This window comes from Lithobates pipiens, unplaced genomic scaffold (assembly GCF_037356315.1).
Source record: "Lithobates pipiens isolate NorthernLeopardFrog02 unplaced genomic scaffold, aLitPip1_a1.2 Scaffold_16, whole genome shotgun sequence".
NCBI lineage: Eukaryota > Metazoa > Chordata > Amphibia > Anura > Ranidae > Lithobates > Lithobates pipiens.
Window position 1 is genome coordinate 177,524,743 of NW_027507748.1, and position 27,374 is coordinate 177,552,116.

At 41.3% G+C, this 27,374-nt stretch overlaps 1 protein-coding gene across 5 annotated transcripts in view; it reads left to right on the plus strand.

The window, feature by feature from the left end:
• Positions 1-27,374, plus strand: part of CD99 (CD99 molecule (Xg blood group)) — an 81,950-nt gene that overhangs the window by 43,578 nt on the left and 10,998 nt on the right. For 2 of the 5 annotated variants that reach the window (XM_077480805.1, XM_077480807.1), the window contains 8 exons: positions 518-568; positions 3,356-3,442; positions 4,772-4,807; positions 7,507-7,566; positions 13,355-13,414; positions 23,959-23,979; positions 25,772-25,795; positions 26,140-26,166. In XM_077480805.1, coding sequence (XP_077336931.1) covers positions 518-568; positions 3,356-3,442; positions 4,772-4,807; positions 7,507-7,566; positions 13,355-13,414; positions 23,959-23,979; positions 25,772-25,795; positions 26,140-26,166 — 366 coding nt within the window. The remainder of the gene's footprint in view (positions 1-517; positions 569-3,355; positions 3,443-4,771; positions 4,808-7,506; positions 7,567-13,354; positions 13,415-23,958; positions 23,980-25,771; positions 25,796-26,139; positions 26,167-27,374) is intronic. The other 3 variants (XM_077480808.1, XM_077480809.1, XM_077480806.1) reach the window with 2 other exon arrangements.

Sequence of the window (27,374 nt, forward strand, 5' to 3'; positions counted from 1 at the left end):
ATATTTGCCATGCATGGTTCTTCTTGGGCATTAGATGTCTTGTCCTAAACGCCTACAAAAGCTCTAGCTAATCGTGTTGTATGGTTGTTACTTACTTTAAACCAGGACAAAAATGTGTGTCTGATAAACTATTATACCCCCTTGCCATTAGTAATATGAGTGACAGCACCTGTAGTATGTCAAAGTACACATTTGTCATAAGGTGGTTGTAAATGTTGTTTTCCTGATGTATTTATTACATTATCTCTTGGGTGGCTGTTTGCCATAAAGTCTCTCTCTCTCTCTCTCCCCTATATATATATATATATATATATATATATATATATATATATATATATATATATATATATATATATATATATATATATATATATATATATATATATATATATAATATAATTTTACACAGCACATATTGTATATAGCTTTTGACTAGTCTGAATTACTGATGATTTAATAATAATTTTTAAAAAAAGGATGTGTTACCATAAGTTAAGTTTCTCTGTATCACTTCCAGTTGCACCTACTCCAGAAAAAAAAATCGACCCAACAGTTAAACCTGCTGATGGTGAGTTATTTGAGATGGGATGTGTAAAAGATAGTAATGTCAGTGTTCTCCGCCATGAGCGTTAGCTTGTAGGCATGTGTTGTAGAGTAGAAAGTGGGATATAGATGCAACTATGATATTTTTATATATATATATATATATATATATATATATATATATATATATATATATATATTTGTTTTGTAAAATTGTTGAAGCTTAACCTTCCTTATTGCCAATCCTAGCAGTTGTTGACTGTAATGCATACTACATTGCATTGCAAACTTTTGAATTTGGAAAAGATATCTACTGAGCTTAGAAAATGACATTGCATCTTGTAGCATTTGCACTATCAGTAATGAACATCTGGTAGAATGCTCATGGATTAGACAAGGGTGTTTTGGTGTTGTGCCTAAAGTTGAACTCCAGGCAGTCTTTTTATAGTGTATGTGTACAGATATACAGTATTTATCTCTGTAGGAAGCAGTACTTTTACATCTCAGGCCTCTGTTCACGTAACAGAAGGATGACATAATTCTAAAAATTTTATAATATCATTTTCTGGCTTCGGTTTCCTCCATGGTTTGGAAAAAATCAGTTTTGGGACCTGGAGATTTATTAGCGAGCCGGGTGGGATGAAATCTCCAGTCCTGGGTCCATATTTTGTGACCCACCAGCACATTTGTCAGGAGTGTGCTGGGCTATTAGTGGTGACCCGACTTTCCTTCACTAAAAAAGACACAAACCCAAGCCTGAGGGGCTGCTAGCTATTCAAAGAGTGTTTGGCAATGATTTTGTTTTCTAGAGTTTACTGTAAGGGCTAGTTTACACTTGCTTCAAAACATGGCTTTGGACACGCTTTGTCAAAGCTCTCTGAACGCCATGCAAAGGGCCTGTCTCTAAAAAAGGGTTAGCTTACAGTCCTGTTTACACCTGCTTTTGCTTGAGGCTTCGGTGGGTGCTCCAAGATAGCTTTGCCATAGACTTCTATGTAGGCTTTGAAGCACCACTGAAGCTACATGGGGTCAAATTTTTGAAGTGAAGCAAAAGCATGTGTAAACAGGACTGTAAGATAACCATTTTATTTAGTGACAGGAGCTTTAACTAGCGTTCAGAGAGCTTTAACAAAGCCTGTCCGCAGCAAGTGTAAATGAGCCCTAATATAGGAGTGGGCCAGCAACCCCTTTAAATGACAATTTCTGGCAACACTTTTATGCTTTTTTAATTCTTATAACGATGCAAAGCAACAGTATTGAGAATTACATGCTCTCTATAAGGCGCATTACCAACAGATCGCATGAAACATTTAAAGCAACTGGGTAGGAAATTACATTGTGAAATAACCAACACCATATGTGCACTCTGACGTTCCTTTTTAAAAGGGAAAGGATAGATAAAAAGATCATACAAAATAGGGAAATCTAAAATGGAAAAGGGTAAGATTGCAGTATTGTATACAACTGCTCCAACCACTGTCATGTAGTATAAAAACCATCCTACAAACACAAAAATAGATCATAATTTAAACCCCCTTGGGGGGGGGGGGGGTGTGTGTGTGTGTGTGTGTGTGTGTGTGTGTGCCTACGGCATTTATCCTAAATCTCTCCTCCTTCCTTTTTTTTTTTTTTTTTTTTGTATAATTTTTTTATTTCTTATTATCCCATCTCTCCCTCACTAGGTTTTAGGAACAGACGTAATCTAAGATCTAATTGGGCACAACTTCCTGGCCATTTCAGAGCAAGACGTGACCCCCCCCCCCCCCCATTTTGAATACCAGATAATTGACTTGTTACTAAACCCCTGAGAGTTTGGCTAACTTCCTATTTTGTCTACAGGACGGGAAGTAAAGGGAAAACCTCCCTACAGGATACGGACAACACTTTTAAAAAAACTTCTGTTTACTTTCTGTATACTTGAACATACAGTTGCAATCCACAAAAAAACACACTTTTTAAGTTAACCGAAAGCAGAAAAAAAAGCCCTATGCCTGCAAAGGATAGGAGGAGGGATGGAGAGGCAGGATTGTCCTCGGGAGGCTAAAGGTCCACTTTAAATCTAGGTGAACAAAGCACAGTTTTGCTAATGAGAAAAGTGAGATTATTGCAGAAAGTCTCAAGGAAAATGTGGAAGGTATGGACCCAGCTATGTAAAAAACCTAAGCAGGTCTTGTGCTGCGTACACACAGTCAGATTTTCCGATGGAAAATGTTGGATGTGAGCTTGTTGTCGGAAATTTTGACCGTGTGTAGGCTCCATCGAACATTTGCTGTCGGACTTTCCGCCAACATATCTTTGATGGCAGGTTCTCAAATTCTCCGCCCACAAAACTATGTTGTCGGAAAGTCCGACCGTGTGTACACAAGTCCATCGCACAAATGTTCACGCATGCTTGGGATCAAGCAGAAGGCGCCACACTGGCTATTGAACTTCCTTTTTTCTTGGCTCGTCGTACGTCTTGTACATCACCGGGTTTGTAATTGTTGGCCAACATTTGTGTGACCGTGTGTATGCAAGACAAGTTTGAGCCAACAACCTTCGAACAAAAATCCAGTTTTGTTGGCGGAAAATCCAATCATGTGTAGTCTGTAGGTAATATGAAAGTGAAGCTTTAATGCATGTACTCTATTGGTATTGTGAAAAGGATTTGGAAAAATGGCTGTATTTAATCTCTCTGCTACTGCTTTGCATTTATGGATAAAAGTATTTCAGCATGTGACTGTTTAGGTTTCAATAACTTGAGTCCTCTTATGTACTGTATGTCAAGTGGCAGGTTTCAGAGCGTGAGTTACCTTTTTCACCCTATCTTTAGTTCCCAAGCCAGCAACCTTGGCACCTAAAGCGGATCCCAAGCCAGCAACCTCAGCACCCAAACCAGCGCCAAAGCCACATGATGATGGTAAGGACGTTTTGCTTAAAGATTTGTGGATAAAGTAATGAAGGATGCATAGTGACCTTATAGCAGATCCATAAGGCATAAACCTCTGAGGCCGACACAGAATGCAGATACCACCTCCTTCACCATGATGGTGCTTTACATAGTCCAAGGCACTTGCCTCTCCTTATGTCATGATTGCATTGTGGGTTGTGAAGGGTGTGCCAAAGCAACGTCAAATCTTGCTTTTAGGCAAAATCGAATGTTCACTGAAATCTACAAGCTGCGAGCCTCAAAGGCTGCCCGATCTTTTAGTTTTCCCATTCACAGAGCACTGTAAATGAGTAGTGCGGCTATGTGGGCACTCGGCTACGTGTTTTTTTTTTTTTTTTTTTTTTTTTTTAATTTAAATTGTGACAGCTGGGGGGGGGGGGGTGCAGGGAGGGAAAAGAACATTGCTAGCCATCAAAGTGGGGGGGGGGGGGGAGGGAGCTGGTCCATTCGATACATGTTACACCCTGAATATGGATGAACGTTCTGAAAGGTCACCCTATTCCTTACCACAATAGCAACCGCTTGAAATTCATGCAATGAGGCCACTTTATTCAGTGACTATTGAGGGCATTTCCCTCACCTTTACAAAGCAACCCTATCCCTCTATTTTCTAGAGTGAAGGAAAATCTCCCCCAATGGGACACAGATGGCAAAAAAATGGACATGGGTTCTAACCATTCTCTACTGAAAATTTAAAGAGCTGTTTTGCCTTTTAGGTCTTTTAATTTCTTGCTGCTTTAAGCATTTAAAGCAAATAACGCTAGAATGTGTTCTACATCAAAAAGTTATGCTCCTTGTCCTGGTTTTTACCACAGAATGGTTCAGAAAATGTACATTACATGTGTATAATATATGTACATTATAGGGCTAAAATGAGTCTAGTTGGGTTACCACACTGGATGCATAAATAACAGGAATCAATTCCCCCATATATGTTGCTAGTATGTTTGTTTGTTTTTTAGGGCCGGTTCACACAGCGAGGCGCGGCGAGGCGTCTCCGACTTACCTCGCCGCGACCTGCGGGGAGCTCAGCGGCGACTTGCAGAGGACTTCTGTATAGAAGTCAATGCAAGTCGCCCCCGAAGTCGCCCCGAAGTAGTACAGGAACCTTTTTTCTGAGTCGGAGCGACTCGAGTCGCTCCTCTCAGAACGGTTCCATAGTACTGAATGGGGGCGACTTGCGGGAGCGAGGCGAGGCGAGCCGTGTCGCCTCGCCTCGCCTCGCTGTGTGAACCGGCCCTTAAAGTTATTGTGTTTCAGCAGTCTGTGCTAATTCTGTCAATTTGTGTTTTTTCTTAGCTGATTTTGACTTGGGCGATGCTGTTGGTGGAGATGGTAAGCATTGCACTATCTCTTCTGTGTTCTCAGTCTTGCTAAAATGAATGTGCAGTAGATGGGCATCATTCAAGATCTAGGTTTTTACCATTTATTCCTATGTGTCTCTTGACTTTGATTTCTCTGAAAAATGTACCTTCTTCCATTCACTTTTTTTTTTTTTTTTTTTTTTTTTTTTTTTTTTAATTTTGTACTCTTGATGTTCCCTTAGATAAAATTAAACTTACAAGCAAGACTCTTCTTCCTCTTCTTCCTCTTCTTCCTCTTCTTCCTCTTCTTCCTCTTCTTCCTCTTCTTCCTCTTCTTCCTCTTCTTCCTCTTCTTCCTCTTCTTCCTCTTCTTCCTCTTCTTCCTCTTCTTCCTCTTCTTCCTCTTCTTCCTCTTCTTCCTCTTCTTCTTTTTATATCCCCTCAGTTATTACGGCAGCTCCGCTATTGCTATATAACTCTGAATCTTGCTGCTTCCAAGCTCCTATCCCTTTCTTTGGCCCTGAATGGTGCTCCAGACAAAATAATATATTTTGTGCAATCTTTATACAGTCTCCTTTGGATTTACAAATAGCTGTGTAGCGTGAAACTATCTAAATACCTACTGGTATCCAGTAAGGTGGACCCTTACATTTCATTTTTGGTAAGCCTAAAGGAGATTCACATTGTAACCTGTATGACCAGACAAAGTCAAGCCATAGATGATTTTCTTTTCTTCCACCACGGGTGGAAGGAAAGAAAAATGCTCAATTTGGACTGTGTTGATGGAGGAATCCCTCTTGCAGCAGATTACTGCTAGCAGCTGTATCCGCTGGGAGTAATCGCATGTAATAAACCTTACTGGTTGATTGTACCCAAGTCAATCAATGGATTGACTTGAGTACAATCGGCATGTCCATAGGATTGAATCGCGGCTAGTCCCTGCTGAACCGGCCAAGATCTGATCCATCTATGGCCAACTTTAGACTATTTCCTTTGTCTAACCAGAAATGAACTTCACGCTTTTTGCCTTCAATGCAACCACCTACACATTTATGCTTCAGTGACATTAGTCTAACTCCTTTTTAATCTCTTGTCCTACTCCCGCCCTCAGCTTTGTCCTTGACCTAACTTACATCGCCCACCTCCTCTGCCTCCACTCCTTTTGCCCAGATACATGCCTACCTTGATCTCAAAGCCTCGGGTGTTTGTTCCGCACAACAGGTCTGAAGTGTTCTAGCTGCACCTGCACAGTAGATCCCCATGTATTTCTATAGGGCTGTTTCATAAAGCCAAAGACATTTGGGACAGAGGCCATAGAAATCTATAGGGCACTATAGGGTTCTACTTTGCAGATGCAGTCAGGACACTGAAGACTCTTTAGTATTGGATGTGCAGAAACACCAGAGGCCATCCGATTAAGGGAAATATGCATCTAGGGCCGTGGTCATAAATCCTGTCCTCAGGGCCCACTAACAGGCCAGGTTTTATGTATTATTACCTTGGGGAGATGCAGACTAGAATACTGCAATCACTGAGCAGCAAATTATATCACCTGTGATGTATTAGTTATCTTGCAAACTTGGCCTGTTAGTGGGCCCTGAAGACAGGGTTGATGACCACTGATCTGGGGGATTTGTACAACTTTTTAACGACCTGTTGACTAATATGGTTTCATTTTGAAAAGAATTCCCTCTGTAACAGCTTCCATTGTGTACAGTCAGACAATGCTTTATGACCCTAAAACAAGAGTACAGGCCCAAATGGTCTGGAACTTTATCACAACAACCTGGTTGCCAGCTATTTAAAAATAAGAGAGGCTTTTGGAAAGATGTGGCCAGGGAGAGAGAGCACAAATGGGGGAAGCCTCAAAGTTTGGTTAGCAAAAAGGGTAATGCTATAGAAACAAGCGAGTAGCTTCCTCACTCTTTAAGGATCCTATCACTTGTGCATTTCTACCAGTGAATGTATCGCTAGTGTGACAAAGGTCTGTAATCCTACAATTGTGTGGTTTTGTATACATGCAAAATAATTACTATAGCAGCATTATCACATTTTTTACCCTTCTCCGGTAATCCCTAATCATGATTATTTTCTAGCATCAATATGCCCCCCAACACCAATATAAGTTTTCCCTTTACCAAGCAATTTGAAATGAAAGCTTCCCTTCTTAGTGTTGCACTCCTGAGCAGCGGCTACAACATGTTCCTCAACTTTCCCAATATAAAAAATGACCTGGTGTTGTTGGGATGCTTCTATTCTCAGATTCCAGCATCTTCAGGAGGGTCAGGAAAGGCAGCCAATGCCACTCAGACCTACCAACTTCTTCACGTTTCCACTCCTCTGAGAGGAGAGGTGGACTTGGTGGCCTTCCTGGACTTGCTCCCTATCTCAGCAGTGTTGCCGCCCTCACGCTGCCTTACGCTGGATGGCCTGGACACAAAGGGAGAATCTGCTATTGCTTATCCCTTTTGGGTCCTGGACATTGAAGCAGTGATAAAGCAGGGCAACAACAGTGTGGAACACAGTCTTCACGGACAACAAATACCCCATAATTTTAGGAATTGGAAATAAGAGGCCCAGAATCAGCTTTTCTCCAGGGGATTGGCGCTAGCATGAAGGCACCTGGATGTTCTTGATTTTTGCACAGATTGTTTGCCTTAACACTGGAAAATGTGTTTTCACAAGTTATTGCTTGGATTAATCACATGCATTTTTTTTTTTTTCTTACAGAACCGACAACTCCAAAAAATCAGCCAGGCCGTGGTGGAGGAGGAGGAGGAGGAGGCGGCAGTAAGTTCTTGGAGTTAAACAGTTGTAAAGACATAGTAATTCCATTGAGCGACTGAGTTCCCTCTGGTGGCTGACCCCAAATCTATAGATAAATGAGGTATAACTATGGCCTATGGGTCACCCACTCAGCGCCACCTCAATCCTACAGTGCCAGCAGCAGGTAGATGTGTTGAACTATTCAATATCATATGTCGATGTCTCCAGACATTTAAAATCGCAAAAAAATAAAAAAATAGATAAAGCAAAAAATAAAAATTACCAATATAAAATAGAGATGAAATCAAAACATAAAATAAGACTAAGCAGCTGTTTAGATAAATATAAATATAGTATTACAGTAGTATCACCTGAGCTAAAGTCCTCCTTGCATCAGATAAATACTAAAACAGCGCTAAAAAGAAAATTGAAAAAAAAATTGATGGTAATGTAACCATATGGCAATGGCTAACACCACGGCCAACAATCTTTATGTAGCAGATGTATATGTGGACAGTTCAGATAATTCAGTCACTTTTCTCTTGGCATGCACCTTCCACCAGAGTAAGAATGCAATTATCCACCTCGTGAAGCACACACCTCTCTGGGGTACAAACTCGCCAGATGCCGCTAGAAAGAGAGCCTTGTATCTGTGTCCAAACACCGCTCTGTGCTGACACCCCAAATATCCAGAAGGTCCACTGGTATAGGTCCACCGCGCTCTGCCTTCTACCCGGAAGTGTAATACAGTGTCTGCAAGGAACACACTTCCAGCGGACGGCTGGAGATGGTGATGGCGCCCTCTATTTTATTTCTTTATCCTTGTTGATTGCATTATAAATGTAAGCAGCTAAGAGAAAAGTGACTGAATTATCTGAACTGACCACATATCCATCTGCTACATAAAGACTTTTGGCCGTGGTGTTTGCCATTGCCCTATGGTTTCATTACCATCAATTTTTTATTTTATTTTTAGTGTTGTTTTAGTATTTATCTGATGCAAGGAGGACTTTATCTCTGGTGATACTTCTGTAATACTATATGACCTCTAAATCTATTGAGTACAATAACAAAAATATGAAAGAGCAGGCTTGTAATATTTAAAGTTTTGAATCCAAACTTATTTTCAGGTAAACACCAAAGTAATACCTAAAAGTATGCATGCACTGGAAATGCACCCCCTATCTTTTTAATTAATTGCGCACACACATTTACGATCTACGTTAACCACTTCAGCCCCGGAATAATTGGCTGCTCAATGACCAGGCCATTTTTTGCGATACGGCAATGCGTTGCTTTAATTGACAATTGCGTGGTCGTGCGATGCTGTACCCAAAAAAATGTACGTCCTTTTTTTCCCACAAATAGAGCTTCCTTTTGGTGGTATTTGATCACCTCTGCCATTTTTTTTCCCTCCGTTTTAAGCCGATATGTATTCTTCTACATATTTCTGGTAAAAATCGCAATACGATATCTATCTATCGTCTGTACTTGCCAAATTTGCTGCAGACATCTCCCTCCACGAAGACTGGCTGAAGCTGCTGCCTGTTCACTTCCTGGATTTACACACACACACCTCCAGCCCTGCAGATCTCATTGGCCCTCTTATGACCCTCCCTTCATCGCAAACTCTCACAAGAGTAATGCCCTGTACACAAGACAGGGAAAACCGGAAGGTTTTTCCAACGGAGTTCCGACGGAACTCTACTGAAACTGTCTTGCATACACACGATCACACCAAAGTCTGATCATCTAGATGATGAGATGATTAGAAAAGGGAAGTTCAATAGCCAGTAGTCAATGGCTTTTGTCTCGTACTTGCTTCAGAGCATGCGTCATTTTTGGTCCGTCGCAACAGCATACAGGCGAGCGGTTTCCTGATAGGAATTGGTTCCATTGGAAATATTTAGAACATGTTCTATTTCTAGGTCCGTCAGAATTTTCCCCCCAAAAAAAAGTCAGATGAGGCATACACACCATGAAAAGCTTCCGTCTGACTTTTTCTGTCGGACATTCCGCTCTTGCATATGCCTCATCTGCCTTTTTTTTTTTTTTTTTAATTCTGACGGTCCTAGTAATAAAACATGTTCTAAATATTTCCGTCAGACTCATTAGAGAGAGCAGTGCATGTCGTAAGGCAAAGGAAAATCGCTGCTCCAGATGAGAAGCTCCAGGCACAATGAATAGTGTAAGACTCCTGACATGGGTGCAAGCCTCGGCTTGCCTGCCGTAGAAGGCTGAATGAAGGAAGAAATTGTCTGCACACCAACGTGATTGAGTACCATTTATTGAATATTTCATGCAAACGATTACCCACACCAACAGGGTGCAGTAGCCAGAACATAGGTGGACTAGTTTGGCACAGTGTTGTCACTAGGGTTGGTGTCACCTGGTGCGGTAAAGTTCGGCACTGGTTGTTGTGTAAGGCCGTCTGTACCGAAAAGGAAACCCTCTGGATGAACTGAATGCCCCCCCCCCCCCCATTCCACCCAGGGAATATGGTTTACCACCAGGGGGGCATGGGGGAACATTGTTTGTTCACAGTATGTATGCCCATGTATATTATGAAGTTTGAAGCTACCCTATGGCTGGCTATTAAAGAGGCGGGACCAGGCCCCTTTACAAGACGCCTGGTGGTACTGTCGACAGCCCTTGCTGCAGACACCCCCTTCCCCCCCTCCTGGTTATCAGACCAGCTCAGGGTGGGCATATCGGCAATTTAGCCCATTTATCAGGAAAGCACAGGGCGCCGGACAAAAGCACTCCTCCTTATCTCACCAGCTCTAAGTGGCGAACACCATGCCAAACCTCCCCCCACCTATAGCAACAGTGCACCTCGGACACCCCCATCGCAAGCCGCCCCCTCTCTCCCCTGATTGGCTGATTGATGGCCATGGGAGCCAATAGCGCCACTGCTCTGTCTCAGCTAATCGGGAGGAGTGTACTAGATGGCTGAGGGAATTGTGGATATTGCTGGAGAGAGGAGGAAGAGGAGGAGGTCGGTGGCTAATTGGGAGTGCTGGGGAGGCTGATGATAAACCTTCTGCCTTTACAACTCCTTTTAAGATGAAACTGATGAGAAATAACGGTGACTGGTAAATTATGGGAGTATATTCTACTTCTTCAAGATCTACAGCATATGTATATAAATAACCTTTGAAAAAAGATCAAGTACTTATTGGCTTCACGCATTTGAATTAAAAAGGGAACTTTAAAAAGCTTAAAAATAGCAAATCTAGCATCAGTCACAATTACGATTTGTATTGGATACAAGGTGTGCTACTTGCTGGGTTTAATTTGGTGTATAATTGCCCAGTTTTGTGTTCGCTTTAATAATCTTTAAATGAAATAAGTATATGCAGACATTTCTTTTTCACTTTTGTAGTCCTTGCCTAAAACAAAAAACACTACAGTGGGTGAGCGCTATCACCCTAGGGCAGGAACTGTTACTGACAGCATTACAATAAGAAAATTGAGCGAATTTGCAGTGTGCTTGGCGGGTGTAATGCATGGTGCAGAGCTTTGCTCAATCAGGGAGCAGTAAAAGCTGGCTGTTAAGGAGCAGGGCTGGGAAGTTGGCCGCGGCATCTTTAACTGATGAGTTAATGGGCTTCACCTGCTGACAACTGAATTAAAAAAATGAAAATTGCCGTAAAAAAAAGTGTGGGTTACTGTCTGGTATGGATTTTAAGAGGATCCCAAAGCCAAAATGAAAGTGATTGTTGTTTAAAAAAATAAAAAAAAATAAATAAAAAAAGACTTTACAAACATGTTTAAACTTGCCTGCTCTGTGTAATTGGTTTTGCACAGATCCGCCTGGATCCTCCTCCTCAGGTCCACCTTCGCTGCTCCTTGCCCCTCCCTCCTGTCTAGTGCTCCTACAGTCAGCAGCTTCCTATGGGGGCACTGGAGCCGAGTCACAGCTCTGTTTGTCCATTCAGACACAGAGCCCTGGCCCCGCTCCTTCTCTCCCCTGATTGGCTGATTTTGACAGTCACGGGAGCCAATGGCGTGGTTGCTGTCTCATCCAATCAGGAGGGGTGTCCCGGACAGCCTAGACATTCGGGGACATCGCTGGAGAGAGATGGGGCTTAGGTAAGTAATTAGGGGGTGCTGGGAAGGCTGCTACACACTGAAACATTTCTATCTTAATGCATTAAGATAAACCTGCTGCCTTTACAACTCCTTTAAAAAAAAAAAAAGTGTGGTGGTCCGCCCCCCAACTCCACACCAGACCCTTATCTAAGCATGCAGCCTAGCAAGTAAGGAAAGGAGGGGGGGAGCGAGCACCCTCCACCTCCTGAACCATACCAGGCCACATGCCCTCAACATGGGAGGGGGGGGTGCAACTCTAGGCTGTGGTGCTTATCAGAATCTAGAAGCCCCCTTTAAATAGGGCCCCCCCAGATCCTGGGCCCCCTTTATGGGAATGAGTATGGGGTACATACCCCTACCCATTCACAGAAGAAAGTGTCAAAAAGTAATAAAAACTGACAATTTTATAAAAAGGAATTGTCCAAAAAAATTTTTAGTGCCCCCGATGTAAATCCGTCATCAATCGCACCTCCCCTGGAACTCTGAGAAAAAAAAAAAGAAAAAATCACCGACCCAGCATGCACCGGTCCGTGATGCCAAAAGGGGGGAGCAGTGCCACGGGTTGACATTACCAGGTGGCAACGCCCTTACCTATATTAGAACTGTCAAACGGAGGAGGCATTCAGTGGTCATCCATTAATGAGTGAGGAGTGGAAGCACTGCAAGCCATACTGTATTGCACAATGAAAAAGGGAGTTAGTTGGTTGATGGGAGAAGAAAGCACAAGAATTGCATCATCCCTGCCCCTTTGCTATACAGTCATAGGCAGGGCGTTCCTTAACAAAGCTAGTGTGTGTTTAACTGCTGTGGAAAAAGTGGGGTCGTTACCTCCCTCTTTGAGGGATGTCTGTTAGAATGCTGGCCGAACAAAATTACAACATTTTTGCTAGAGAAGGCTGTTCAACCATATGTATTTAAACTTTAAATCTAGCAAAACCATAAAGAAGTGTAAAAAAGTGACTTCATGGTTAACACTTAGAGAGTGTAATCGCACTGAGTTCCCAAGATTAGGCTGCCAGCTCCCACTGCTAATAGCGGTCCCTCGCATGTAATCTCACGCAGCGATCACATGCCAATGATCGGCCCTGGGTGCAGATTAGCTGTGGGAGGCAGCAGTCAGTCGCCCACTGCTTTCATTGAAGCTGCCTCCCGCACATAATCGCAAAAAAACTTTGCTGGGGTTCTCAAATCTATGTGGAGGGCGGGAGCATTCGCAGGTGTGAATGCACTCTTATGCCTTGCAGCACTAGGGTCCTCAGTTTGAATCCCAACCAAGACGCCACTATCTGTAAGGAGTTTAAATGTTCTCTGTGCTTGTGTGGGTTTCCTCCAGGTACTCAGGTTTCCTCCTGCACTGTCCAAATGACATGCTGGTAGGTTTAATTGTTTTCTTTCTAAGTTGGCCTTAAAATGCTTATGTACTGTATGTATTTGTATTTGAGGTGGAGACCTTTATAATATAGGGCCCTTGAGGAAGGGACTGATGTGAATGTGCAATAGCACTGCATAAATTGTCAATGCTATATAAATACTTGTAATAAATAATAAACATACAATAGTGGTAACTGGATTGGAAAAGAGATCTTCCCCAACACACAGGATATAGATTTTACAAGGTCATCTGCTTATCTTTCTTACTAGAAATTTCTAATTTATTTTCAGCGCATGCCTAAAGTTTTGTATTTCACTTGTAATAATGAGATTTCTTTGTTTTAAGGCTTAGGTGATGATGACCTGATTGATGCTGCTGGAGGTCTGCCCCCTCATGATCCCAGTGGTAAGAATGCATTGCTTTCACAGATTTGAAAAGTGTCCTTCAAAATGTCCTCCATGGTCTCGTACATTGGGCCTGGCCCTTCAACTTCTGCGATTCTTTGCTAAACCTTGGTTATGCAATAGTGTCACACACTTATTAATCCACTACTATAAATCACTGCTTTTTATTGCCACATTTTTAGTTGCTAGACCCTTAAAGTGGAAGTAAAGGCAAAACCTAACTCTAAACCTACTCCCACCCACATAATAAGCCTAATCTATCTAACCTTGTAAAGAAAAATTCACTATACTTAACCTGTTCTGCACACGCTCTGGTCCTAGGCTGAGCTGTCCGCAGCAGCTTCAGTGTGTAGAAGAGGCATATCGACAATGGAAGACCCGTAGTTGCCTCTATGGGTGATGTCACTTTCCAGCCGTTGTCTGCTTTCTCCTGAACACAGGGGGCGCTGATGGAGACTGGACCAGAGTAGCTGCAGAACAGGTAAGATCTTTTTCTTTTCAGGGCTAGATAGATTAGGCTTAGATTTTGCCTGATACCATGTACAATCGGAATTTCGGCCAGCAAAAGACCGATGAGAGCTTTTCATCGGAAAAGGCAACCATGTGTATGCTCCATTGGAATTTAGCTGGCCGAATTCCCACCAGCAAAAATTTGATAGAAAGTTTTTCCATCTGGAAAATTGAGAACATGCTATCGGAAATTCCAATCGTGTGTATGCAATTCTGACCCGCAAAAACTCACGCATGCTCAGATTCAAATACGAGATGGAAGTTATTGGCTACTAGGTATTGAACTTCCTTTTTCTAGTCCCGTCGTACGTGTTGTATGTCACCGCGTTCTTGGCGGTCGGAATTTGGTGTGACCGTGTGTGGGCAAGACAGTTTGAGCGGAATTCAATTGGGAAAACAATCAGATTTTTACGACGATAATTCCGATCGTGTGTACTTGGCATGAGAGTAGGTTTAGTGTTAGGTTTTGCCTTTACTTCTTCTTTCAGGTATATGTTGTTGATATATGGTAAAGATTTTTAGCACTAATTACTAAAAAAAATAAAAAATCTAAAAACATTTTGAAGGGTATCTAAACCAAACGACAAAGTGTGCAAATGTATTGCAGCTTACCAATCCCTAGATGTGATTGCTGAATTAGTTTTATTTATTCAGGCTAAGAACATTTTCGGTAAGTACATAAAAAACATGTGGATCTTGCTACAAATGTATTGTCCTAGTTACTTCCTGTGAGATGACATGAAGGTGCAAACTATGTTCTCTTCCATCTGTAAACTACTGATCCTTCATCCTCCATGTGATGGAGATGGAGAGAAAAACCTGTTTTGGTGTCCAAGCTTGGCTGACAGCTATGGATTAGTTCATGGATACAGTGAAGAAGTGAGCATAGCCAACCGAGGACAAGTAGCATGCTGTTTTCAGGATCACCAGGGGAAAATAGATAAAAAAAAAAATGCCAGAACAAAGAAAACAAATGCAGCCACATCATCTAAGGACTCTTAAAGTGGTTGTAAACCCTTACAACCAACTTTGACCAACAGGTAAGCCTAGATTAAGGCTTACCTGTAGGTCCAAGAAATATCTCCTAAACCTACACAGTTTAGGAGATATTTGCCGAAAGACAGGCATCGCTGTCTACGGCGCATGCGCCATAGACAGCGGCGAGCAGGTGCACTGAGCGCGCCACAGTTGGTGGTTAGTTAGTGAGGTCATTGCGGCTTCGACGAATGACAGCGCCGGAGCAGCGAGACCCACCAAGAAGATGGAGGCTCTGGACTACAGGGGACAGCGGTGACTTCGCTGGCTCCTGTGTCAGGTAAGAACAAAGAAGAGGGGGTCCCCTGGGGGTGGACTTTTGAGGCACGTACAAATTATAATAGTATACAAATTATTTTATTACATAAAACCAACAAAAGGTAATTGAATATACAGTATACATTAAAAAGTACATCAACAGGTATATATACAACCAGTATTGATGCTATGTCGTATCAGTCATTTGAACAGAAACACCCTACGCGTTTCGGAGCTTGGAAAAGCGCGCACTTCTTTAGGGGTGTGTGGATACAATGTTTCTGTAGAATCTAATAAATGGCAAGGAACAGGGTAGCACAGTTATATAGTATCTAAACAGATGGTGACACACTGGTACAAAAAATAGTTAAACAGACACAATTTCAAAATACTTACAATACTGTTAACATATATGACAATAGCCGCTGGGCACCATTTGATAAAAGAACAAACAATTGTACAGGACCATATGGGTATATTTGACTCCGCCAATGCTCGAGGTATATGCCCTAGTCTATCTCTATTCAATAAAGTGTTGTAGAGATCCTGCAGGAGTGGTGTGAAAACAGATCTGCAGTCCCCTATTGGGGGAAGATTTTTTTTTTCATATAAACTGGGACTTTTATAGTTGTTTTACCCAGACTAACACCTGGATAGGAAAAAATGAGAAATAAAAAGTAATGATAGTAATTTGAATGGGGTAAGAATAAATATATATAAATAAAGACTGAAAGTTAAACATTAAACAATGCTAACAAAAAATAAATAAATAACATGAAATAAAAAATAATAAATAAATAAAAAGTAAAAGGTTTGACCCCACCGGGTGAGCGGTGCAAGTGGGGAAACACTGGGGCTGACAATTACAGTGCAGGGCAGAAACTAGCGCGTCATTTAAGAGGACCCCCTCTTATTTGTTGTGATGTTTTAGGATGTGGCACAACAAATTTACGAGACCCTGTCATACCCTCTCTTCTGTGTCAGGTAAGTGACACATAATGGACTGCTATGCGATGCATAGTAGTCCATTATGCTTTACCTTTGCAGGGAATCAAGGAGGAAGTAAACTCATCAGGGTTTACTTCCTCTTTAAGCTGTAATATATTACATTTCTGAGTAGATGCAGCTTTTTTTTTTTCTTTTTTTTTCTTTTTTTTACTTGGTCTAATATAGTAATTATTGGCTGCTGCACTATATTGATTTATTTATTATTTATTTGTTGTCTGTTTTGACACATGGAAAATCATAAATATTGGTTTTAATCTCATCCCCCTTACGTTTTTGGCTTGGTTTCGCCACCCAGGCTATATATATATATATATATATATATATATATAATATAGTATTATATATTATATATTTTTTTTTATGGTGCATGTGCAGATTTTTGAAAGGGCTTTGCCTGACCTTTTGTTACTGGCAAAGCTCTTGGACACATCTGTGTACATGCAGGGGATTTTCCTTGCATGTGTAAATGCACCAAAGGTTTAGAACATCCATAAGTCACATGTACGGGATGCTGCGTGTGTACATATGCGCCGTAGGGCTATGTTTGGACTCGAAGCCTGGCGGCATGTCTGTGCATGCGCAAAATGCAGGATGGATGGGTGGGTGGACACTAATGCCATTCTTGCCTGGACAAAAAAAAATGTAATACCCAAAAATGAGGGGGTGGGGGAGAATGGAGGCAGGGCAAAATGAATGTTTGTTAGTTTAGGATGAAGGTCCGCTTTAACTTTCTGCTTATTGTGTGAGGCAGGAAATGGATACCTACTTTGGACCGCTGATAGAAATAGAAAGTCCTATTCATTGCAGTAATTACACTATAGAATATTACAGTGGGCAAAACCACATCATAGTAGTTATCATATCATAAAAGTAGCAGTTTATAAATAAGAAAACTTCAAGGATGTGCTGCCAGCAGAATTGTTATTACTGGCACACAGATCATATGATCATGCATAATCCACACAGCAATATTTTTAGTTCTCGGAACAACCACCCATTAGTAATGCACCATCACCTATGCTCATAATGCCTTCCGGTGATATCATTTAAAATAAACCTCTAAATCCTAATGATTTAAATAAATGTATTTTCTGGATTTAAATGCCAAATTTGCAATTTTAGCAAACCCTTCTTGTAAAATACCTTGCTAATATTGCACTGCTATTTCCTGGCTTGGTGTTACTGCTCATTGGACAGAGATGATGCTGATGACCTGAATATTGAGGAAATTTGCAAGGGAAGGTGACTTTGGGGGTCTGACGATATATTCCACTTTTTAGATCTACTTTACCAAAACTATGTAAAAAGAGACCCTACATAAACCAACCAAGTCACACAGGCCTTTACACTACATAGTTTTGATAGTGCTAAAAGATTGTACAATTAGATTGTAGTGTGTGTGTGTGTGTGTGTGTGTGTGTGTATATATGATGAGGTTTTGGAGGCTGTCAGGATCCGTATGTGTATGTCGCCTATCTGTGTGGGCGATGTGTGTAAATCGCAGCACTAGCTGCTGGTAAAACCATAACCAATTTAAAAAGTATACTGTTAAAATTTGCATTTTAAAATGAGAAAATTTTGGCTCTGGCAGTGAAAGGGTTATGGACAATATTACCCAATATGCACATGAATTTTGTTAAACTGCAGATAGTGAAGTATGTGAAAAACAGGCGCAAAACGATATCAATTTAGAATAATATGTGACTTAAATAGCAGATCTGCTGCCGTTAAAGACCCCCCCCCCCAACAATAGTGGGGTACGCAATGTTACAGAAAAAGGTGTAACTGCACTGAACCCTGAATAGTATATTTATCTTGTCATCTATGAAAAATATTTATCAGTGATTCACCATCATAAATTAAAATAAAGTGCATATTTAGTGAACTGCAATATTATAAAGAAAATGATCCTTCTTAATCAAGAAAAAATATATAAAATCCTATGTTAAACAAAAATCAGTCCCAATATTCCTCCTTCAAAGGATGATTATCCGAATCCCATGTGCATAAATCCACATACATGATTGGAAAACTTTCACCGATTTTGTGAAACACCACCAGCTTCTAAAATGGACACTCATCAGAAACAAGGTAAAAAGACGCCTTTGGTTTATGTTGGGTTAACCACTCCACTCATAAGTATGCCTGAAGATTTCCCGATTCAATGCCAGTAATCACTCCTTGCATCTCCACATTAATCTCAGGATCTCATAAAAAGCAAACGGCCATTATTGAGCAACCTATTATAATTGCATCATTAAAATAAGTATAGGGAATTTTCACTCACAAGTGTGGTGCCTATAGACTAGCACTAAGTCTTTCCAGCAATGCTCTTAGGGCTACCCTGTTTCCCCGAAAATAAGAGCTAGCGTGATTGTCCGTGATGGCTGCAATATAAGCCCTACCCCCCAAATAAGCCCTACTGTTTCCCCGAAAATAAACCCTATCCTGAAAATAAGACCTGCAAGGACTTTAACTAGGGCTTATTTGGGGGGTAGGGCTCATATTGCAACCATCACCGACAATCACGCTAGCTCTTATTTTCGGGTAGCAAGCATTGTTCCGTCTCCTGGGATCGGTTGTAAGAGCGAAGCCTCGATTTGGTGCAGGCTGGAGCAGGAAGTGACGTTGGCGTTACCCAGAAGCCTCTATGCGTTTCGCATCCACCCGTGCCTCTTCAAGATGCCTTTTCTTTATAATATTGCAGTTCACTAAATATGCACTTTATTTGAATTCATGATGATGAATCACTGATAAAGATTGTTTTTTGATATGTGGTAAGATAAATATATTATTTGGGGTCAGCGCAGTTGCACCTCTTATCTGTAAGATAGTGACGTATGTATGTTTATATTTTGGGTATGGGTATTCTTCTTCTGTTCAGTTATCAGTCAGGTGTCTGAGAATGTATTGAGATGCCAGAGACAGAACTGTAAGTAGCAATAGCTGAGATATTATGTATTTATTTTCTTTTTTGTACTGCAGCAAACAAAGAAAAATATATGTGGGAACCACTACAACTGATAAGGCCAACTCCACCTTTTTGAACCATATTTCATGTTACATCTTTATTTAGGGTATAACCTGATACAAATGGGACCCCCTGTGATGGCATGCAAAAGGGTTCTTTTTCCCACGTAGCTACTGTCATCCTATCTAAGGCCTAAGTTCACACTTGTGCAGTTTGCTTTTGATCTGTTTTCTGTAGTGCACTTTGCATTTCTTTCTTTGGCATTGACTTTCAGTCTATCAGCTTTGTTGTGTGTTTTTTTTTTTTTTTTTTTTTTGTTTAACTAAGGGATTAAACTTGGATGGGGTAAAGGGAATATGGGATATCCAGATCAATAGTATTTAATCAAGGAAAATGTAGATTGGACCCTCCTATTCAGTCTCTAAAGCCCCAGACTTATCCAGCAAAACATCTCTTGATGAAGTGTTACTTCCTCTACTGTGCAATACTTGGTTCCTATAGCAGCTTGCACAGGTTAGGCCCAACTTTGTAGATTTGCCATTTGCTGGCAGGGGACCACGGGCCGCTTTGGTGTATCAACCAATAGTAATTGAAAGTGTCCGTTTTGTGCTAGCTGTATCTAGGTGGACTACTGGTCCCAGTCAGTCAGTCCTGTGCAAACTCTGCCAGCCCGCCTGGCTGCAGCAGCCTGACTTCAACATCAGTAACATCAGCCTCTCCCTCTTGGCTCTACAGCAACTCTTGGAATGGCTCTCCCAGATCGCTCGACTGTGCCTGTCACTTGCTGAACAGGTGAATCCTTCCTGAAGATTTGCCCAGCAGTGTTCCCCGCTGTCCTCTCCCGCTCCTGTTCAGGACACCCCATGTTTGGGTTGTAATGGAGGGGTTCCATTACAGCTCCGAGTCACAGCCCAAGGTCACACCCCCCCCCCCCCCCCCAAGGGGGCTCTCTCCAAGGCCCCGACAGCCTAACACTCCATCTCTCAGTTCTTCCACCCGAACAACTCCTCCCTAGCTGGGCTGACCCAAGGTATTTAAGGAGGCCTGCCCCCTGCCAGTCCTAGAAGGGGTCTGGTCAGGGCTCCTCAACACACCCCAGACAGCTCCACCTCTCTTCCTCCTCTGCTTCTAGAATCTTCTTGCAGCCAGAGAGAGGTAACAAAGAAGTGACGCTGCCTGTGAGTCTCCAGCCTACACTAAACCACTCCCCAGCTCCCAGATCAAAGCAAACAGGGCTAGCTTTTGGCTAGGCCTGCCTACATTTACATGTACTAGCCAAAAACCTAAATTCTAGCACCTACCTAAGGTAGAGGGTGTTGCACGTTTTGTTTTTTATTTTTTTTTCTTTGGCCAATTTGTTGGGCAGATTGAAAACGCAAAGCGTGTCAACGCACTACATGCTTTTCTGCCACATCTGCATTGAAATCTATTGAACTAAAAATGAAACGTTGCATTTTTAAAGTCCCTGACCCTTTCCAAAAAACGCAGCGTCTGAAAAAAGCATAGGTGTGAACGTGTTCCATAGGAAACCATGTTAAATGGACTATAGTGTGTCTCGGCAAAAAGCACCAAAAAACGCATAGGTGTGAACCAGATCTAACTACTTTTTACTAGAGCCAGCCAATGCCTCAGTGAAAAGGTAGTGTGCCAGTTCACAATTTCTGTGAAATGCACCTTTTTGATGTGTTCCGGTTATGTTATGCCGCAATCCAGATTCCATACAGAAAAGGGTCAGCAGGTTTTTACGTTGGACTGCACTGGCGTGAATTAAAGCCATTGGAAACCATTGTTCATTTTTGATGCAGATTAAAAAACGCACTGGGCTGCATCTGGTGTGATCCGGCCCTTTAGAACTCGTATGTGGCTCTTTGGTCGGTGTACAGGTGCCCTTATTGCCTGACGCTGGCATAAGAGGACATTGATCAGGTAAATGGGCAACACGATTAGAGGCAAACAAGCATGACTCTCATTTAGCAAAATTGTGTATTTGTGATCCCTGTGCCTGGAATCCCAGACAGCAATATGAGACACATTCAGGGGCGGACTGACCATTGGGTCACTCGGGCACTGCCTGAGGGCCCCGAGCCACAAGGGGGCCCCATCAGGGTTGCCAGCCTCAGTAAAACCAGGGACAGTATGTAAAAATCTGTGTGGTGTGTGTTGATTTTTTTTTTTTTTTTTTTTTTTTTACATCTGTCTCTGAAATGTCCCTTACCGACAACCTTTTGGTCTAAAAATCCTGAGATTATAGCTGCCCCACCTCTCCAGTACCTTCTCAGCCAATAGAAACATGTCTGTGTATACTGTGTGTGTATACTGTGTGTACATGTGTGTGTATACTGTGTGGCCCCATAATCTCAGATTGCCTGGGGGCCCCATAATCTCCTATTGCCCGGGGGCCCCATGAGTTGTCAGTTCTCCCCTGGACACATTTGCACAGATCTGAGACAAATTTTCACTCCAAACAGACGCACAATTAGGAGGTAATCGGAGGAAGGTTTTCTATTACTTTTAGAGCAGCAGGAAGCGCTGAACTCTTGTAGTAGATCGTCTTCTATTCTGTCTCATGGCTCCTGTTAAGATCTACATTGCTGTGGGACAGAATTCATATTTGTTTTTTACAGCGGATTCCCTTGAAATGTGCCCCAGGGCAGCTATGTACAAGTACACCAGGCACAATCCTCAGAAGGGCAATAACCTTTCGCACCTAGGCAACACAATGTATGATTCAGCGTCTTCCTGTTATGAGCCCCCACAGCTTAGATTTGTCATCGTGATTTCCTCTGCTGTAACGAGTTTTTTTGTACACAGACCAGATGCTTTGCATGCTTCTTTTCCTGTTTTTAATGTTGCTTGGTAACGATGCCCTCTAAACATTCTATATATATATATATATATATATATATATATATATATATATATATATATATATATATATATATATATATATATATATATATATATATATATATATATATATATATATATATATATATATATATATATTTTTTTTTTTTTCCTTTTAAATAACCACAACTTGCCACATGTTGGCACTGAATATGTCATCAGATTGCAAAAGACTGAAAGCACTGGATTTTTTTTTTTCTACCAATTACAACATTCAGGGGATTGCATACATTGTTATGGAGATGATTAATACAGGGAAACGGAGAATGTAGGGAAGTGAGCATTTAAAGTGGTTGCAATTGCAAACCCTTACTTTTACACTACAGGTAAGCCTATAATAAAGCTTACCTGTAGGTACTGAAAATATCTCCTAAACCTGCACGATTTATACACTATACACTTGCGCCAAGGTCATCGGCACATGCACACTGAAGAAGGGGTCATGCTGTTTCTAGAGGGCCCATGTCGTGACCATCGGCTCCCGTGTGCATGTGTGGGAGTGACGTCACGGGATTCCAGCCAGTCACAGAACTGGGGTACTCTGCCCCGGAAGGAAGAGGGTGAAGATGGATGGGACCACCAGCAGGGACATTGCGGGCTTTGTTTGCAGGTAAGTGGCACATAATGGGCTAGTATGTGATGCATACTAGCCCAGTATGCTTTTATTTTGTAGGGGAATAAAGAGGAAGTAAAACCCATCAGGGTTTACTTCCACTGTAAATGAGGATTCCCTGATAATATAGCATACACATAAATTCGTAAAAACAAAAGGTTGAGATATACATAGAAGATACATATCCAAATACATAAAGTGGGCCTAGCAAAGTCTACAGGGGACTCTTTGTTAGCCCCCTTTTATGTATTTGGATATGTATCTTCTATGTATATCTCGATAAACGTTTGTTTTTACGAATTTGTGTGTGCTATAATATCAAGGAATCTCCAGTTGAATGCCCACTTCCTTACATTCACTACAGTTTCCTTGTCAATTTTTATGGCTGGGATTCCCTGTCGGCAAACAAGCCTGCTTTGAGCTTGGGGCTCTGATTATATATTCCTACAGCACTTTACACTGATCAATACAGGCTATGAGCATATTGAGAGGCTGGCGAGAGATGTGCTCCTCTTTGTCTACTTGTTTTCTAGATTTGCAGAATAATACAGGCAATAATTACATATTCCTTCCCACTGACCTAATACGTCGCTTACCATAGAAATTATTAGAGGTCCAACATAAGTGTTTCTCTAGGCAAACCCCCTTTTTTTTTTTCTTTTTTTTTTATTGACTGGGGAAGGGTTGGACCCCCTGCCAAGTGTTGTGTTTTTTTTGCTGTATGAGACCTCACTGGGGAGACTGAACCCTCTGTACTTGTGGGTAGTGCAAATCTTCAAGGGACAACTGTCCCCTTACTTCCAGAGATTTTCTTCTAAATTTCTGTTCTGTATCTGGGACAGGAAGTGAGGTTAAAATTTCACCAGTGGTACAGACAATTAAAAAAAAAAAAAAAAAAAAATTACTGGGGTTTAAAGTGGCGTTCCACCCATTTAAAAATTGTCAGCTACAAAAAGTGTACAGGGCATGAGTGGTAGGTATGTTTTTTCTCAAGTTTCGCACACACTGCACCATTGATGCATTTGATGTTGCTGCTGTTATTCAAGTTGACTGAATAGCAACTTGGTGACTAACAATCACATTTTGTTGCATTTGTCATCAAATTATCTTGTTCATCTGTGCATATTTAGGTATTTCAGATTAAATATATTCTGCATGCTTGTTGGTATAGCAATATATAATAAATGAAATAGAAATGTGTTACATCAATTTTTTTTTTTTTTTTTTTTTTTTTTTCATTCAGAACATGATGGAAAACCAAGTGGTAAGTGAATTATTGCCTTTATTACTTCCATGGGTACACACAGCATTGATTTGATAATCTTATGATTTTTAAATGGTCATTCCATTCTAAAAAATTTTTTTTTTTTTTTTTTTTTTTTTTTTGTGGGTGACCAATTATTGAACCACCCAGCTATTTTCTACCTGTAGTAAAACCTCAGAACTTGAATGCTAAGATCTGGACATCTGCTATAGTCCCAGTCACCTTTTTTCAATTCCTAATTTGTTTTTATAATGCAATATACTGGGTGTAGGCATCCCAATGTGGAAAGGAATCCCTTAAACAACAAGGTGGGTTAAAATAGAGCCACAGACTGATGTCCTTGCTGAGTTAGACTGCACTGAAATTATACTTTTTTGCAGACTGACCTTTTTAAAAGAATCTTTTATTGCTACCAGCGCATATGCTTTGTGTGATAAATTTTGCAGTACAACACGGTATTTAAGCTTGAACTAACTCCCTGATATTTCACATGATTGCATTCTACAATTACCATACAGATGATAGTTAAAGGGTCCATCCTCACGAAAATGAGTCAAAAAAATAGAAAATAATTGCTGGAAAATATATGTAGTCAGCCATTTTGAAGTGTTTAGGGCACACAGTGCATGCCCAAAAGTCATGTGGACAACCCTAAAGGCTTTGTGCTTTTATTCTTCCTTTTTTATTTTTTATTTTTTTTAAAAGCCCTTCCAGAAGAGGTTGTTACCGCCTCAATGGGATTGGGGGTGATTATGGGTGAAACTCCATTTTGGAATAGAATGTTTGTTTAATAATGGCTCCGATGGTTAGTTGGCTCCAAAGTTTAGCCATGAATGAGTAGAGCAGGGCATAGATTCCTCCTTGTTTGTTCTTCTTCTTTCTTCTTTCCTCCCCTTCTTCTTCTTCTTCTTCTTCTTCTTCTTCTTCTTCTTTCCTCCCCTTCTTTCTTTCTTTCCTCCCCTTCTTCTTTCTTTCTTTCTTTCCTCCCCTTCTTTCTTTCTTTCCTCCCTTTCTTCTTTCTTCCTCCTCTCCCCCAACCCCCCCCTTTTTTTTTTTTTTTCGGCCACTAGGCTGTAGATAGGGGTGGATAAAATAAAGTTCCTCCAGCCACACAAGCCAGGTCGGTGGAGGAACCCCACCCTGCTGGGACATTGTATTCTTCCAGCGGCTCCCACTGCTGTCAGAATTCACTGATCAGTGGCTGAAGGGCTGACCGACACAAGTTTTTCAGCATGTCCGTTCAGTAGAAGCTGATCTAAGAATCAACTTCTGTCCATTTTGTCTAGGCCCAGTGTAAGGTGACAGAGACTGACTACGATCAGCAGACCCTCTCCATAATGAAAGTATCTCCTTTGGGTGGACTGACCCTTTAACAAATACTACATCTGTAAAGTGCATCACAAGCACCACTTGCCCACTTGAAGCTTATGCTGTGCATTACAAAAATTAATAAAATCAAGAATCTAAAAGCTATGCTTACAATTATAATTGTGCCTGCCATGTTTTCTTTTATCTGCTTTGACAGTGTAATGCTTAGCTGCTTTGGATAACTTGATCCTGACTGTGCAAAATGCTAGTTCAATCTTCTGCTTCTTGTCAGTGGGAAATAGAAACGTGCATTCAAAATCTGCACCAATCTAAAATTGAGGAATATTGAATGCTTTAGACAGTACTGTTACTTTTTTATGTCTGGTATAAGTCAGTAAGAGTTGTGTAGATTTTACATGTATGGGGGTATCATTGGATCCCACTGATCCTACATATCTTATTTCTTGCTTGTAAATTTTGCTAGGCCGTGCAATGCAGCCATCGTCTGGTATGTTTTAGACCTTTTTCTCAAAAACTCATGGGTGTTATTGTCCCCCCCCCCCCCCCTTTTTTTTTGTCCTTTTTCCTCCATTGTAATTTTAATTAAAAAAAAAAAAAAAAAAAAAAAACCTAGACAAAAAAAATCAAGTTAATTGTCGGTGACTGGTCTTTTTCTCTTTCTCCTTGGATATTGGACTGTTACCTTTGTTCATCACACAAATCTTCTGTTATGTTACATGCATGTTTCTTTTTGCATGTCTGCAGTCTGCTTTGCTGTATGCATCAAAATTTAAGAATCAGAACAGACCCATCAATGGCATCTAGCTAACTATTTATTTTTGTATTTGGCAGGTGGACAAGAAGAAGGTCAAGGACAAGGTGCTGGTTTTTCCGTTTTTATATCCTGTGTTTACATGCAAATAAAAATTATACATTTTACTACCCTAGTGATCAAAAAAAAATAAAAAAATACAGGCTGATAAACCTTGGCATTTTGGGGAAGGGAGGGTGGCATTCCAGAGTGGGGAGACAGGGTGGGGGGGGGTGGTGTTGGTGTTTCAGGGTGCTGCCATATATACAATCCCCATCAATGGTTATTTCAGAGTTGACCAAAATATTGTCTGTTCTTAAGCCTAATTTCTACATATCACAGATTGGCTGGCTGGATTACCTCTAGCTATCCCACTCTTACTGATTCTATTTAGTTGAAGTGAAATCAAATGTTCACACAGTAGCAACATTGCTCTGTATTAGTGCAAAACCTGCCCTGCCAACATACAATTGTGGATATTGATCAAATTCGCTGCACAGCATAGTGGTGCAAAAAGGAGCAGTAAAATGTATCTGTAAGATTGCAGCTTGTTTCATCATTTGCTCCTGCATCTCTAAAGTAGCACTGCGACAGTATAAAACTTACCTGTGCCTAAACTTTTAATTCAGCCAGCGTTTGATTAAAAAATTATCCAGGAAATATATATATTATGACTAATTATTATAACTACAGCAAATGGTTAGAAAATCTATTGAAAAGGCAGTTCCCAAAAGTGAAGTTCCTCTTTGCCTCCTCCCCCCCTTCCTCGTTAACGTTTTGGCACTTTTTTTTGGGGGGGGGGGGGGGTACCTGAGTTTGACAGGTACCTGCTCCCACTTCCATCCGCTGGATCCCCTAGTTCAGAGTTAGGCAACCTTGACCCTCCAGCTGTTTTGAAACTACAAGTCCCATGAGACATTGCAAGACCCGGACGATCACAGGCATGACTCCTAGAGGCAGAGGGATGATGGGATTTGTAGTTTCACCACAGCTAGATGGCTGAGGTTGCCTACCCCCTGCCCTAGGTGATCTGAATGGAAATTCACCTTTAGCCCAAAACCTTTTGGGTCACCTCCATGGGTCCCAGAAGACTGCAGGACCATTCACAAAGCACAGTGTACCTCGCTCTAGCGGAGTAGGAAGCCAGCTGCCAGGCTTCTCAGCTGGTTTCTCTTTAGTTAAGATGCTGGTGCTAGGGACCTGAAGTCCATTAAAGAATCAGCTCAGGTGAGGACAGCACTGGGTTCCTGGACAGTAAAAGTCAGCAACTACAGGA